The following is a 13,938-nucleotide window of genomic DNA, read 5'->3' as shown; positions in this document are numbered from 1 at the left end:
GATGGCAACCGAACTGACATCATATTCATTAACTACCAACGCATATTTTCCACTGGATTACTGAAATATTGTTCCTTCCCCCATCTTCTGATGTTCCCAGACTCTATGTTTAACAAAGGCTTTTCAAGAGTGTTTAACATAGAGAGTCAGTAGAGTCAATAGAGAGAGGGGAGAAAGGTATTCATGGGGGGGTCATAATGTCACACCCTGACCATAGTTTGCTTTGTATGTTTCTATGTTTTGGTTGGTCAGGGTGTGATCTGAGTGGGCATTCTATGTTGGATGTCTTGTTTGTCTATTTCTATGTCTGGCCTGATATGGTTCTCAATCAGATGCAGGTGTTAGTCATTGTCTCTGATTGGGAACCATATTTAGGTAGCCTGGGTTTCACTGTGTGTTTGTGGGTGATTGTTCCTGTCTTTTGCACCAGATAGGGCTGTTTTGGTTTTCCACGTTTGTTGTTTTGTAGTTTATTCATGTATAGTTTTCCTTTATTAAACAAACATGAATCATCACCACGCTGCGTTTTGGTCCGCCTCTACTTCACCACAAGAAAGCCGTTACAGAATCACCCACCACAACAGGACCAAGCGGCATGGTAACGGGCAGCAGCAGGAGCAGCGTAATAAGGACTTCTGGACTTGGGAAGAAATCCTCGACGGGAGAGGACCCTGGGCAAAGCCAGGGGAGTGTCGCCGCCTCAAGGTGCAGCAGGAGAAACGGCAGCAGGAGCAGCGAGAGGAATGGACATGGGAGAACGAATTGGACGTTGAAGAACCCTGGGCACAGCCTGGAGAATATCGCCGCCCCAAAGAAGAACTGGAGGCGGCGAAAGCGGAGAGGCGCTGGTATGAGGAGGCAGCACGGCGACGCGGATGGAAGCCCGAGAGTCAGCCCCAAAAAATCTTGGGGGGGCACACAGGAAGTGTGGCGAAGCCAGGTAGGAGACCTGCGCCAACTTCCTGTGCTTATCGGGGGGCTAGAGAGACCGGGCAGGCACCGTGTTATGCTGTGAAGCGCACGGTGTCCCCAGTGCGGGTGCATAGCCCGGTGCGGTACATTCCAGCTCCGCGTATCGGCCGGGCTAGTGTGGGCATCGAGCCAAGTGCCATGAAAACGGCTCTACGCAGCTGGTCTCCAGTGCGTCTCCTTGGGCCGGCTTACATTGCACCAGCCTTGCGCACGGTGTCTCCGGTTCGCCTGCATAGCCCAGTGCGGGCTATTCCACCTTGCCGCACTGGCAGGGCGACCGGGACCATTCAACCGGGTAAGGTTGGGCAGGCTCGGTGCTCAAGAGCTCCAGTGCGCCTGCACGGTCCGGTCTATCCGTCACCACCTCCACGCACCAGCCCTCCGGTGGCAGCCCCCCGCACCAGGCTGTCTCTCCGGCTCATCCTTACAGGGGCTCCCGCCTGTCCAGCGCTGCCGGAGCCTTCCTCCTCTCCAGCGCTGCCGGAGTCTCCCGCCTCTCCAGCGCTGCCAGAGCCTTCCTCCTCTCCAGCGCAGCGGAGTCTCCCGCCTGTTCGGCGCTACCAGAGCTACTCAGTCCAGCGCTGCCAGAGCCTTCCTCTCCAGCGTTGCAGGAGCTTTCCGTCTGCCCAGCGCCATCTGAGCTACCCGTCTGCCCAGCGCCATCTGAGCCTCCCGTCTGCCCAGCGCCGCCTGAGCCACCCGTCTGCCCAGCGCCGCCTGAGCCACCCGTCTGCCAAGCGCCGCCTGAGCCACCCGTCTTCCCAGCGCCGCCTGAGCCACCCGTCTGCCCCGCGCCGCCTGAGCCACCCGTCTGCCCAGCGCCGCCTGAGCCACCCGTCTGCCCAGCGCCGCCTGAGCCACCCGTCTGCCCAGCGCCGCCTGAGCCACCCGTCTGCCCAGCGCCGCCTGAGCCACTCGTCTGCCCAGCGCCGCCTGAGCCGCCCGTCTGCCCAGCGCCGCCTGAGCCGCCAGTCTGCCCAGCGCCGCCAGTGCCGCCAGTCTGCAAGGAGCCGCCAGTGCCGCCAGTCTACAAGGAGCCGCCACTGCCGCCAGTCAGCCAGGGGCCGCCAGTCAGCCAGGGGCCGCCAGTGCCGCCAGTCAGCCAGGGGCCGCCAGTGCCGCCAGTCAGCCCAGAGGCGCCAGTGCCGCCAGTCAGCCCAGAGGCGCCAGTCAGCCCAGAGGTGCCAGTGCCGCCAGTCAGCCCATAGGCGCCAGTTCCGCCAGTCAGCCCAGAGGCGCCAGAGCCCCTCTGTCCCGAGCAGCTGCCCCTCTGTCCCGAGCAGCTGCCCCTCTGTCCCGAGCTGCCCCTCTGTCCCGAGCTGCCCCTCTGTCCCGAGCTGCCCCTCTTTCCCGAGCTGCCCCTCTGTCCCGAGCTGCCCCTCAGTCCAGTCTCATTAAGTAGGGTCGCCGTGGCTAGGAGGCCACGGAAGCGGAGAAGGTGGGGGACTAAGACTACGGTGAAGTGGGGGCCACGTCCAGCACCAGAGCCGCCACCGCGGACAGATGCACACCCAGACCTTCTAGGCCAATAGGTTCAGGTTTTGCGGCCGGAGTCCGCACCTTGGGGGGGGGGGGGGGGGGGGGTACTGTCACAACCTGACCATAGTTTGCTTTGTATGTTTCTATGTTTTGGTTGGTCAGGGTGTGATCTGAGTGGGCATTCTATGTTGGATGTCTTGTTTGTCTATTTCTATGTCTGGCCTGATATGGTTCTCAATCAGAAGCAGGTGTTAGTCATTGTCTCTGATTGGGAACCATATTTAGGTAGCCTGGGTTTCACTGTGTGTTTGTGGGTGATTGTTCCTGTCTTTTGCACCAGATAGGGCTGTTTTGGTTTTTCACGTTTGTTGTTTTGTAGTTTATTCATGTATAGTTTTCCTTTATTAAACAAACATGAATCATCACCACGCTGCGTTTTGGTCCGCCTCTACTTCACCACAAGAAAGCCGTTACACATAAACCTTACCCACAGGCTAACGTCATGACAGTAGTAAACTGAGCACAGTATTCAGTAGTAAACTGAGTACAGTATTCGGTAGTAAACTGAGTACAGTATTCAGTAGTAAACTGAGTACAGTATTCAGTAGTAAACTGAGTACAGTATTCAGTAGTAAACTGAGTACAGTATTCAGTAGTAAACTGAGTACAGTATTCAGTAGTAAACTGAGTACAGTATTCAGCAGTAAACTGAGTACAGTATTCGGTAGTAAACTGAGTACAGTATTCGGTAGTAAACTGAGTACAGTATTCGGTAGTAAACTGAGTACAGTATTCGGTAGTAAACTGAGTACAGTATTCAGTAGTAAACTGAGTACAGTATTCAGTAGTAAACTGAGTACAGTATTCAGTACCGCTTGTCTTGTGATTTTTTTTTTTTATGGGCTCCATAAAATATTTGTGTAATGCTGACTGCAATTCAAATAGCAGACAAATGTTATCACAGTGAAAGTGTCAGTGTTTGGTGGTGGCTATGTGAGTCAGCTCTCTGAGAGATATGGAGAGAGAGAGAGAGAGAGAAAGAGAGAGAGAGAGATAGAGAGAGAGAGAAAGCGAGAGAGAGAGAGAGAGAGTCAATTTAGATTTTTTTTATAGCTTCAATGATGTCAGTGTTGGAACGAAAAATTGGTTCTATATTTTTATGGGTTTGTGTATGTGTGAGAGAGAGAAAGCGAGAGAGAGAGAGAGAGAGAGATAGAGAGAGAGCGTGTGTGTGTGTGAGAGAGAGAGAGAGAGAGAGAGAGAGAGAGAGAGAGAGAGAGAGAGAGAGAGAGAGAGAGAGAGAGAGAGAGAGAGAGAGAGAGAGAGAGAGAGCGTGTGTGTGTGAGAGAGAGAGAGTGTGTGTGAGAGAGAGAGAGAGAGAGAGAGAGTGTGTGTGTGAGAGAGAGAGAGAGAGAGAGAGAGAGAGAGAGAGAGAGAGAGAGAGAGAGAGAGAGAGAGAGAGAGAGAGAGAGAGAGAGAGAGAGAGAGAGAGAGAGAGAGAGAGAGAGAGAGAGAGCGTGTGATTCAGGAGTAAAGAGGCTTTTCTCTCTAATCCCTATTCCTGTTTCCTGCTCTCTTCCTCTCTCTCTCTTTCTATCTCCTCACTGCCTTTTATAATTCTCTCCATCCATACTCACAATGATGACAACCATATCCCCAATAGGATGAATGTGACTGAAATAGAACCTTCATTTCCACAAGTTCCAAAACGTTATTCCTTTTAAGTTTGCATTTATTCCACATTATTTACTCAGTGTCTCCGTATCCATTTTAAGTAGTGTGTGTGTGTGTGTGTGTGTGTGTGTGTGTGTGTGTGTGCGCGTGCGCGTGTGTGTGTGTGTGTGTGTGTGTGTGTGTGTGTTTTTTTGTGTATGTGTGTGTGTGCGCGTGTGTGTGGTGCGTGTGTGTGTGTGTGTGTGTGTGCGTGTGTGGTGCGTGTGTGTGTGTGTGTGTGTGCGTGTGTGTGCGTGTGTGTGTGTGTGTGTGTGTGTGTGTGTGTGTGCGCGCGTGTGTGTGTGTGTGTGTGTTTGTGTATGTGTGTGTGTTGCTCCAGATGCTTCATGCCTTAGACATTGGTCTTGTGATGTACTGTATGCTTTAATGTATTATTTTGTATTTAATGTAAATATTCACACAGTTCAAGTAGAAGTTTAGTCTAAGTTTTATTTATACAATGTTAGATTTTTTGTTTGTTTTTGTTGCAACTCTCAAATTCATAGACAAGAGTTATGGGCTGGATCGTTCCCCCGTACACTTCCTAATAATGGTTATTAAACACACTTCACTGTTCCATCTCTCTCTCACCCTCCTATCAGGAAACTACTACGGGACGCCCCGCCCAGTCCACATCGGCCCAGAGAGCCCACCAATCACGTACCAGGAACACCGGAACCTGCTCCGGAACTTCAGGACACGCAGCAAGTCGCTAAGCAACCTAGAGAAGGCTGTAGAGGAGGGGGAGAACAGTGAGGAAGATTCTGGACTGTCAGGTATAATTACATACATGCACATATATCTATTTATAAAGTATTATCTACTAATACATTAAGGTACATTACACCATAGCTACTGTATCTATTAAGTCTAGTTGTACAGAAACCACTGACCAGACAGAGAGAATATCACCTAATAAGTCAACCACTGTAGTGACGTTTGGCTTTGAATATTCAAGATAATTTACTGATTAATTACTGGAATAATTCATTGATCCAATTCATCTAATTCATTTGGTTTATCCTATCTAAACTAATCTTAAGAGGGGCACCATTACGGGTTTGATATAGAGAAACCCCTTGAATTAACTGTATCAGTAGTTAATCATGAACGGTTATACCATTAATCCTATTTCAACTATAGTCTTAATCGATAGTCAATATAACTAACTATATTCTCATTCCGAATGGTCCTCGAAGCTCCCAGACTTCAAGAATCCCTAACACACGTTTAAGGACTACAATGGGTTTACTTCTAAGTTGTTTTACTAGACTAACATGGAGTGAAAATGTTGTAGGTGCAGTTGTCTTAATAGTCCCACGGTACAAATGAAACACAGCATATTCATTGACATGGGCAACTCTACAAAATCAATTGAACAGGCTTATGTAGCCTGGCCACAGACAGATCTGACATCACTTTAACAGGACTTTGGAGAATTGGAAATTATTCTTTGTGAAAACAGGAGAAGAGGAGAGAGTACATCGTTAAAGTTTTTAAACTATAGGCTCCTTGATTAGGGATAGACCCGCTGTGGACAGTGCCTGGACCATATCGGGTTATTGATATGTCATTCAGATGAACAGTGTTACAATAATCAGTTGCTGCCACCAGTTTATACACAGAAAGAAAAATGATATATTATGTTCATACCAATTATGTAGTGATCCATTCATTTGGATACGTTGTTAAGAAGAGTGGTCAAACGTCACATTTGGTACCATTCCCTGCTTAGAACAGAAGACGCATCAGGCTAAATATTCCTCCCACTTCCTTAGAATCAACACATCATAAAAGTGTCTACATTTGACCCCCTTGACCCTCCCCCATTGGGGTACTTAAGGGGAGGAGGAGGAGAAAGAGGAAGGACTAACTATGGTCGTAGAACTGGTTTTATAATCAAAGACCGGATGGGGTCTGTTTTTCCTCATTAGAATATCACCTAATAAGTCAACCACTGACCAGACAGTGGGAATATCACCTAATAAGTCAACCACTGACCAGACAGTGGGAATATCACCTAATAAGTCAACCACTGACCAGACAGTGGGAATATCACCTAATAAGTCAACCACTGACCAGACAGTGGGAATATCACCTAATAAGTCAACCACTGACCATACAGTGGGAATATCACCTAATAAGTCAACCACTGACCAGACAGTAATAATATCCCCTAATAAGTCAACACCTGGGTCATGTTCAGTAGGGTAGTAGGAAATCAAAACGTTTTGAAACAGAGAACAAATATCATCCTTAATGGACAAGTTCAGGTAGAGATGTTCAGGTAGAGATGTTCAGGTAGAGAAGTTCAGGTAGAGATGTTCAGTAGAGATGTTCAGGTAGAGAAGTTCAGGTAGAGAAGTTCAGGTAGAGATGTTCAGGTAGAGAAGTTCAGGTAGAGAAGTTCAGGTAGAGATGTTCAGTAGAGATGTACTTGTATTATGGGGTATGATGACCCAGAGCAGAGCTGAGAAGAGGGAAGGGATCTATCTGTAGGATAACGTGGGAAGGGATCCATCTGTAGGATAACGTGGGAAGGGATCCATTTGTAGGATAACGTGGGAAGGGGTCCATCTGTAGGATAACGTGGGAAGGGATCCATCCGTAGGATAACGTGGGAAGGGGTCCATCTGTAGGATAACGTGGAAAGGGGTCCATCCGTAGGATAACGTGGGAAGGGGTCCATCTGTAGGATAACGTGGGAAGGGGTCCATCCGTAGGATAACGTGGGAAGGGATCCATCTGTAGGATAACGTGGGAAGGGGTCCATCTGTAGGATAACGTGGGAAGGGATCCATCCGTAGGATAACGTGGGAAGGGGTCCATCTGTAGGATAACGTGGGAAGGGGTCCATCCGTAGGATAACGTGGGAAGGGATCCATCTGTAGGATAACGTGGAAAGGGGTCCATCTGTAGGATAACGTGGGAAGGGATCCATCCGTAGGATAACGTGGGAAGGGGTCCATCCGTAGGATAACGTGGGAAGGGGTCCATCCGTAGGATAATGTGGGAAGGGATCCATCCGTAGGATAACAACTGAGGCCATGTTCCAAAAGGCCCCCTGTTCCCTAAGGATCACTGCCTTTAACCAGGACCAATGATCTGAGTCAGAGGTAATGCATTTTAACCAGGGCCAATGATCTGAGTCAGAGGTAATGCACTGCCTTTAACCAGGGCCAATGATCTGAGTCAGAGGTAATGCACTTTAACCAGGGCCAATGATTCGAGTCTGAGGTAATGCACTTTAACCAGGGCCAATGATCTGAGTCAGAGGTAATGCATTTTAACCAGGGCCAATGATCTGAGTCAGAGGTAATGCACTGCCTTTAACCAGGGCCAATGATCTGAGTCAGAGGTAATGCACTTTAACCAGGGCCAATGATTCGAGTCTGAGGTAATGCACTTTAACCAGGGCCAATGATCTGAGTCAGAGGTAATGCACTTTAACCAGGGCCAATGATCTGAGTCAGAGGTAATGCACTTTAACCAGGGCCAATGATCTGAGTCAGAGGTAATGCACTTTAATCAGGGCCAATGATCTGAGTCCAATCAAATCAAATCAAATTTATTTTTATAGCCCTTCGTACATCAGCTGATATCTCAAGGTGCTGTACAGAAACACAGCCTAAAACCCCAAACAGCAAGCAATGCAGGTGTAGAAGCACGGTGGCTAGGAAAAACTCCCTAGAAAGGCCAAAACCTAGGAAGAAACCTAGAGAGAAACCAGGCTATCAGAGGTAATGCACTGCCTTTAACCAGGGCCAATGGGGACTCAGTCTGACTAAGGACATCTGTTTACATCTGGACCTTACATTGGAGATTACAGTGTCCTGAGTTAAAGGACTATTTTAAGTGTGTGTGTGTGTGTGTGTGTGTGTGTGTGTGTGTGTGTGTGTGTGTGTGTGTGTGTGTGTGTGTGTGTGTGTGTGTGTGTGTGTGTGTGTGTGTGTGTGAGTGTGTGTGTGTATGTTACTATGTGTGTGTTTTGTGTCCGTTGTGTGTGTGTATCTCTGTGATAGAATGCATGTTCGTGACTTGTAGACAACGACACTGAAACAAATGATTGTTTGAAGAAAGACTCTTCATTGTATCTCTTCAAGGTATCTCTTTTTATGTAAAACTGTTATTAGTAGAAATGTGGTTGGTTACTGCTTCACATTCTCTGTGTTTGTCTGTATATGTGTCTGTTGTCTTGGCAGGAGGTTCAGTAGGCATCAGCAGTGCCCCGCCCACAGCGCTAGCTCTCAGCCAATCCTGGGACTCAAGGGACGGCGTGGGAGAAGAGAATGGAGGGAGTAGCATCGCCACACGAGGTGGAGGGGCACTGCCCGAGAATTGGGAGCTGGCATTCAGCGACTCAGGAGAGCCTTACTACATAGAGTGAGTAGAGAGAGAGTAGAGCTTTACTACATAGAGTGAGTAGAGAGAGAGTAGAGCTTTATTACATAGAGTGAGTAGAGAGAGAGTAGAGCTTTACTACATAGAGTGAGTAGAGAGAGAGTAGAGCTTTAGTACATAGAGTGAGTAGAGAGAGAGTAGAGCTTTAGTACATAGAGTTAGTAGAGAGAGAGTAGAGCTTTACTACAGAGAGTTAGTAGAGAGAGAGTAGAGCTTTACTACAGAGAGTTAGTAGAGAGAGAGTAGAGCTTTAGTACATAGAGTTAGTAGAGAGAGAGTAGAGCTTTATTACATAGAGTGAGTAGAGAGAGAGTAGAGCTTTAGTACATAGAGTTAGTAGAGAGAGAGTAGAGCTTTACTACAGAGTGAGTAGAGAGAGAGTAGAGCTTTATTACATAGAGTGAGTAGAGAGAGAGTAGAGCTTTAGTACATAGAGTTAGTAGAGAGAGAGTAGAGCTTTAGTACATAGAGTTAGTAGAGAGAGAGTAGAGGTTTACTACATAGAGTGAGTAGAGAGAGAGTAGAGCTTTAGTACATAGAGTTAGTAGAGAGAGAGTAGAGCTTTACTACAGAGAGTTAGTAGAGAGAGAGTAGAGCTTTACTACAGAGAGTTAGTAGAGAGAGAGTAGAGCTTTAGTACATAGAGTTAGTAGAGAGAGAGTAGAGGTTTACTACATAGAGTGAGTAGAGAGAGAGTAGAGCTTTAGTACATAGAGTGAGTAGAGAGAGAGTAGAGCTTTACTACATAGAGTGAGTAGAGAGAGAGTAGAGCTTTAGTACATAGAGTTAGTAGAGAGAGAGTAGAGCTTTACTACATAGAGTTAGTAGAGAGAGAGTAGAGGTTTATTACATAGAGTTAGTAGAGAGAGAGTAGAGCTTTACTACAGAGAGTTAGTAGAGAGAGAGTAGAGCTTTACTACAGAGAGTTAGTAGAGAGAGAGTAGAGGTTTATTACATAGAGTGAGTAGAGAGAGAGTAGAGCTTTAGTACATAGAGTTAGTAGAGAGAGAGTAGAGCTTTACTACAGAGAGTTAGTAGAGAGAGAGTAGAGCTTTACTACAGAGAGTTAGTAGAGAGAGAGTAGAGGTTTACTACAGAGAGTTAGTAGAGAGAGAGTAGAGGTTTATTACATAGAGTGAGTAGAGAGAGAGTAGAGCTTTACTACATAGAGTTAGTAGAGAGAGAGTAGAGCTTTACTACAGAGAGTTAGTAGAGAGAGAGTAGAGGTTTATTACATAAAGTGAGTAGAGAGAGAGTAGAGCTTTAGTACAGAGAGTTAGGAGAGAGAGAGTAGAGCTTTACTACATAGAGTGAGTAGAGAGAGAGTAGAGCTTTACTACATAGAGTTAGTAGAGAGAGAGTAGAGCTTTACTACAGAGAGTTAGGAGAGAGAGAGTAGAGCTTTACTACATAGAGTGAGTAGAGAGAGAGTAGAGCTTTACTACATAGAGTTAGGAGAGAGAGAGTAGAGCTTTACTACAGAGAGTTAGTAGAGAGTGGTGTGGGAGTGAAGTGATGAAGATATAGTTTGGTGGGAGGTACAGGTTATTGTGATGATGATGATGCTTATTATCTCTTCCTCAGTCACATCTCTAAGACCACCAGCTGGCTTGACCCCAGAGCTCAGAGCAGGGAGATACTCAGCAAAACAGAGTGTGAGTCTCCGAGACCTTCCTGTTTACCCACTCTACCCTCTCAGCTCCTCTTAAACTCTCCCTCCCATGCCTGTCTTCCACTATCTCCCATATCTCCCTTTCCTCCCTGTCTCTCCAGTTCTAACACCTCTCCCTCCCTCCCCTGCCTCTCTTCCCCATCTCCATTTCCTCCCTTTCCCCCTGTCTCTCCAGCCCTCCCTCCCTCCCTCCCTCCCTCCCTCCCTCCCTCCCTCCCTCCCTCCCTCCCTCCCTCCCTCCCTCCCTCCCTCCCTCCTTCCCCTGCCTCTCTTCCCCATCTCCATTTCCTCCCTTTCCCCCCTGTCTCTCCAGCTCTACCACCCCTCCCTCCCTCCCTCCCTCCCTCCCTCCCTCCCTCCCTCCCTCCCTCCCTCCCTCCCTCCCTCCCTCCCTCCCTCCCTCTCTTCCCCATCTCCATTTCCTCCCTTTCCACCCTGTCTCTCCAGCTCTACCACCCTCCCTCCCTCCCTCCTTCCCTCCCTCCTTCCCCTGCCTCTCTTCCCCATCTCCATTTCCTCCCTTTCCTCCCTGTCTCTCCAGCTCTACCACCTCTCCTTCCCCTCTCTTCTTTATCCCCAGTCTCTCATCTTAGTTTGTCTCTTTCATGTTGACTCAAGTGTTGTCAATCTCCGAGGCTGTGTTGTTCATTTCAAATATAGCCATATTTCTACATTTTCTGCATTTATAGACAGGTAAATGTGTCAAATATTCTGTTGTCATGTAATAATGTTGTGTATTACAAAAAACGGCACAGAGTGTGCTGGTAATACATATAATTGAACAGCAGGGGGCGACAGAGGATGAGTTATAAAACCTGGATTCACACATACAGACAGGATACCTTGTATGTATGTATAAGAGATATAGAGGGTTGTGACCTGGCCTGTGCTGTTCTCTAGACATGATTTTACTTCGTCTATGAGACTAAACTGAGTAAATAAAGGTAAAGTAAAATACTGACGCTCAAAAAACATTTCATATGAAGAAGTTGTATATTCTCCCCATATCCCCTTGCCAGTGCCTGCGTTCACGGACCAGCCGGCAGAGCTGAAGGGCTATTCCATCCACACCCGTCTGTCTAAAGGGCTGCGAGGGTTCGGCTTCAACATAGTAGGAGGAAGCAAACAGAGAGAGTTTCTCCAGGTCTACAGCGTTACACCAGGAGGACCACCCGCCCTCAGCACAGGTAGGATTAACACAGGTACACTCAACACAGGTATATACAGATTAACACAGGTACACTCAACACAGGTATATACAGATTAACACAGGTACACTCAACACAGGTAGGATTAACACAGGTACACTCAACACAGGTATATAGAGATTAACACAGGTACACTCAACACAGGTATATAGAGATTAACACAGGTACACTCAACACAGGTATATACAGATTAACACAGGTACACTCAACACAGGTATATACAGATTAACACAGGTACACACAACACAGGTATATACAGATTAACACAGGTATATACAGATTAACGCAGGTACACTCAACACAGGTATATACAGATTAACACAGGTATATACAGATTAACACAGGTATATACAGATTAACACAGGTACACTCAACACAGGTATGTACAGATTAACATAGGTACACTCAACACAGGTAGGATTAACACAGGTACACTCAACACAGGTATATACAGATTAACACAGGTACACTCAACACAGGTATATACAGATTAACGCAGGTACACTCAACACAGATTAACGCAGGTACACTCAACACAGGTATATACAGATTAACACAGGTACACTCAACACAGGTATATACAGATTAACACAGGTACACTCAACACAGGTATATACAGATTAACACAGGTACACACAACACAGGTATATACAGATTAACACAGGTATATACAGATTAACGCAGGTACACTCAACACAGGTATATACAGATTAAGGCAGGTACATTCAACACAGGTATATACAGATTAACACAGGTACACTCAACACAGGTATTTACAGATTAACGCAGGTACACTCAACACAGGTATATACAGATTAACACAGGTGCACTCAACACAGGTATATACAGATTAACACAGGTACACACAACACAGGTATATACAGATTAACACAGGTATATACAGATTAACGCAGGTACACTCAACACAGGTATATACAGATTAACACAGGTATATACAGATTAACACAGGTATATACAGATTAACACAGGTACACTCAACACAGGTATGTATAGATTAACATAGGTACACTCAACACAGGTAGGATTAACACAGGTACACTCAACACAGGTATATACAGATTAACACAGGTACACTCAACACAGGTATATACAGATTAACGCAGGTACACTCAACACAGATTAACGCAGGTACACTCAACACAGGTATATACAGATTAACACAGGTACACTCAACACAGGTATATACAGATTAACACAGGTACACTCAACACAGGTATATACAGATTAACACAGGTACACACAACACAGGTATATACAGATTAACACAGGTATATACAGATTAACGCAGGTACACTCAACACAGGTATATACAGATTAAGGCAGGTACATTCAACACAGGTATATACAGATTAACACAGGTACACTCAACACAGGTATACACAGATTAACACAGGTACACTCAACACAGGTATATACAGATTAACGCAGGTACACTCAACACAGGTATATACAGATTAACGCAGGTACACTCAACACAGGTATATACAGATTAACGCAGGTACACTCAACACAGGTATATACAGATTAACGCAGGTACACTCAACACAGGTATATAGAGATTAACACAGGTACACTCAACACAGGTATATACAGATTAACACAGGTACACTCAACACAGGTATATACAGATTAACGCAGGTACACTCAACACAGGTATTTACAGATTAACGCAGGTACACTCAACACAGGTATATACAGATTAACACAGGTACACTCAACACAGGTATATACAGATTAACACAGGTACACTCAACACAGGTATATACAGATTAACACAGGTACACTCAATACAGGTAGGATTAACACAGGTACACACAACACAGGTATATACAGATTAACACAGGTACACTCAACACAGGTATATACAGATTAACATAGGTACACTCAACACAGGTATATAGAGATTAACACAGGTACACTCAACACAGGTATATACAGATTAACACAGGTACACTCAACACAGGTATATACAGATTAACACAGGTACACTCAACACAGGTATATACAAATTAATGCAGGTACACTCAACACAGATTAACGCAGGTACACTCAACACAGGTATATACAGATTAACACAGGTACACTCAACACAGGTATATACAGATTAACACAGGTACACTCAACACAGGTATATACAGATTAACACAGGTATATACAGATTAACACAGGTACACTCAACACAGGTATATACAGATTAACACAGGTACACACAACACAGGTATATACAGATTAACACAGGTATATACAGATTAACACAGGTACACTCAACACAGGTATATACAGATTAACGCAGGTACACTCAACACAGGTATATATAGATTAACGCAGGTACACTCAACACAGGTATATACAGATTAACGCAGGTACACTCAACACAGGTATATACAGATTAACGCAGGTACACTCAACACAGGTATATACAGATTAACACAGGTACACTCAACACAGGTATATACAGATTAACACAGGTAC

General features: G+C 45.9%; 1 protein-coding gene across 3 annotated transcripts in view; it reads left to right on the top strand.

Annotated features, from left to right (window-relative positions):
- Positions 1-13,938, top strand: part of LOC110531286 (membrane-associated guanylate kinase, WW and PDZ domain-containing protein 3) — a 132,939-nt gene that overhangs the window by 61,173 nt on the left and 57,828 nt on the right. For all 3 annotated transcript variants that reach the window (XM_036989056.2, XM_036989055.2, XM_036989053.2), the window contains exons 5-8: positions 4,767-4,940; positions 8,367-8,547; positions 10,150-10,220; positions 11,257-11,424. In XM_036989056.2, coding sequence (XP_036844951.2) covers positions 4,767-4,940; positions 8,367-8,547; positions 10,150-10,220; positions 11,257-11,424 — 594 coding nt within the window. The remainder of the gene's footprint in view (positions 1-4,766; positions 4,941-8,366; positions 8,548-10,149; positions 10,221-11,256; positions 11,425-13,938) is intronic.

The sequence above is a fragment of the Oncorhynchus mykiss genome, chromosome 9, assembly GCF_057628025.1.
Source record: "Oncorhynchus mykiss isolate SJ-2025 chromosome 9, ASM5762802v1, whole genome shotgun sequence".
Lineage (NCBI taxonomy): Eukaryota > Metazoa > Chordata > Actinopteri > Salmoniformes > Salmonidae > Oncorhynchus > Oncorhynchus mykiss.
The sequence above is the reverse complement of the archived record's forward strand: the minus strand, read 5'-3'. Positions and strand labels throughout refer to the sequence as shown.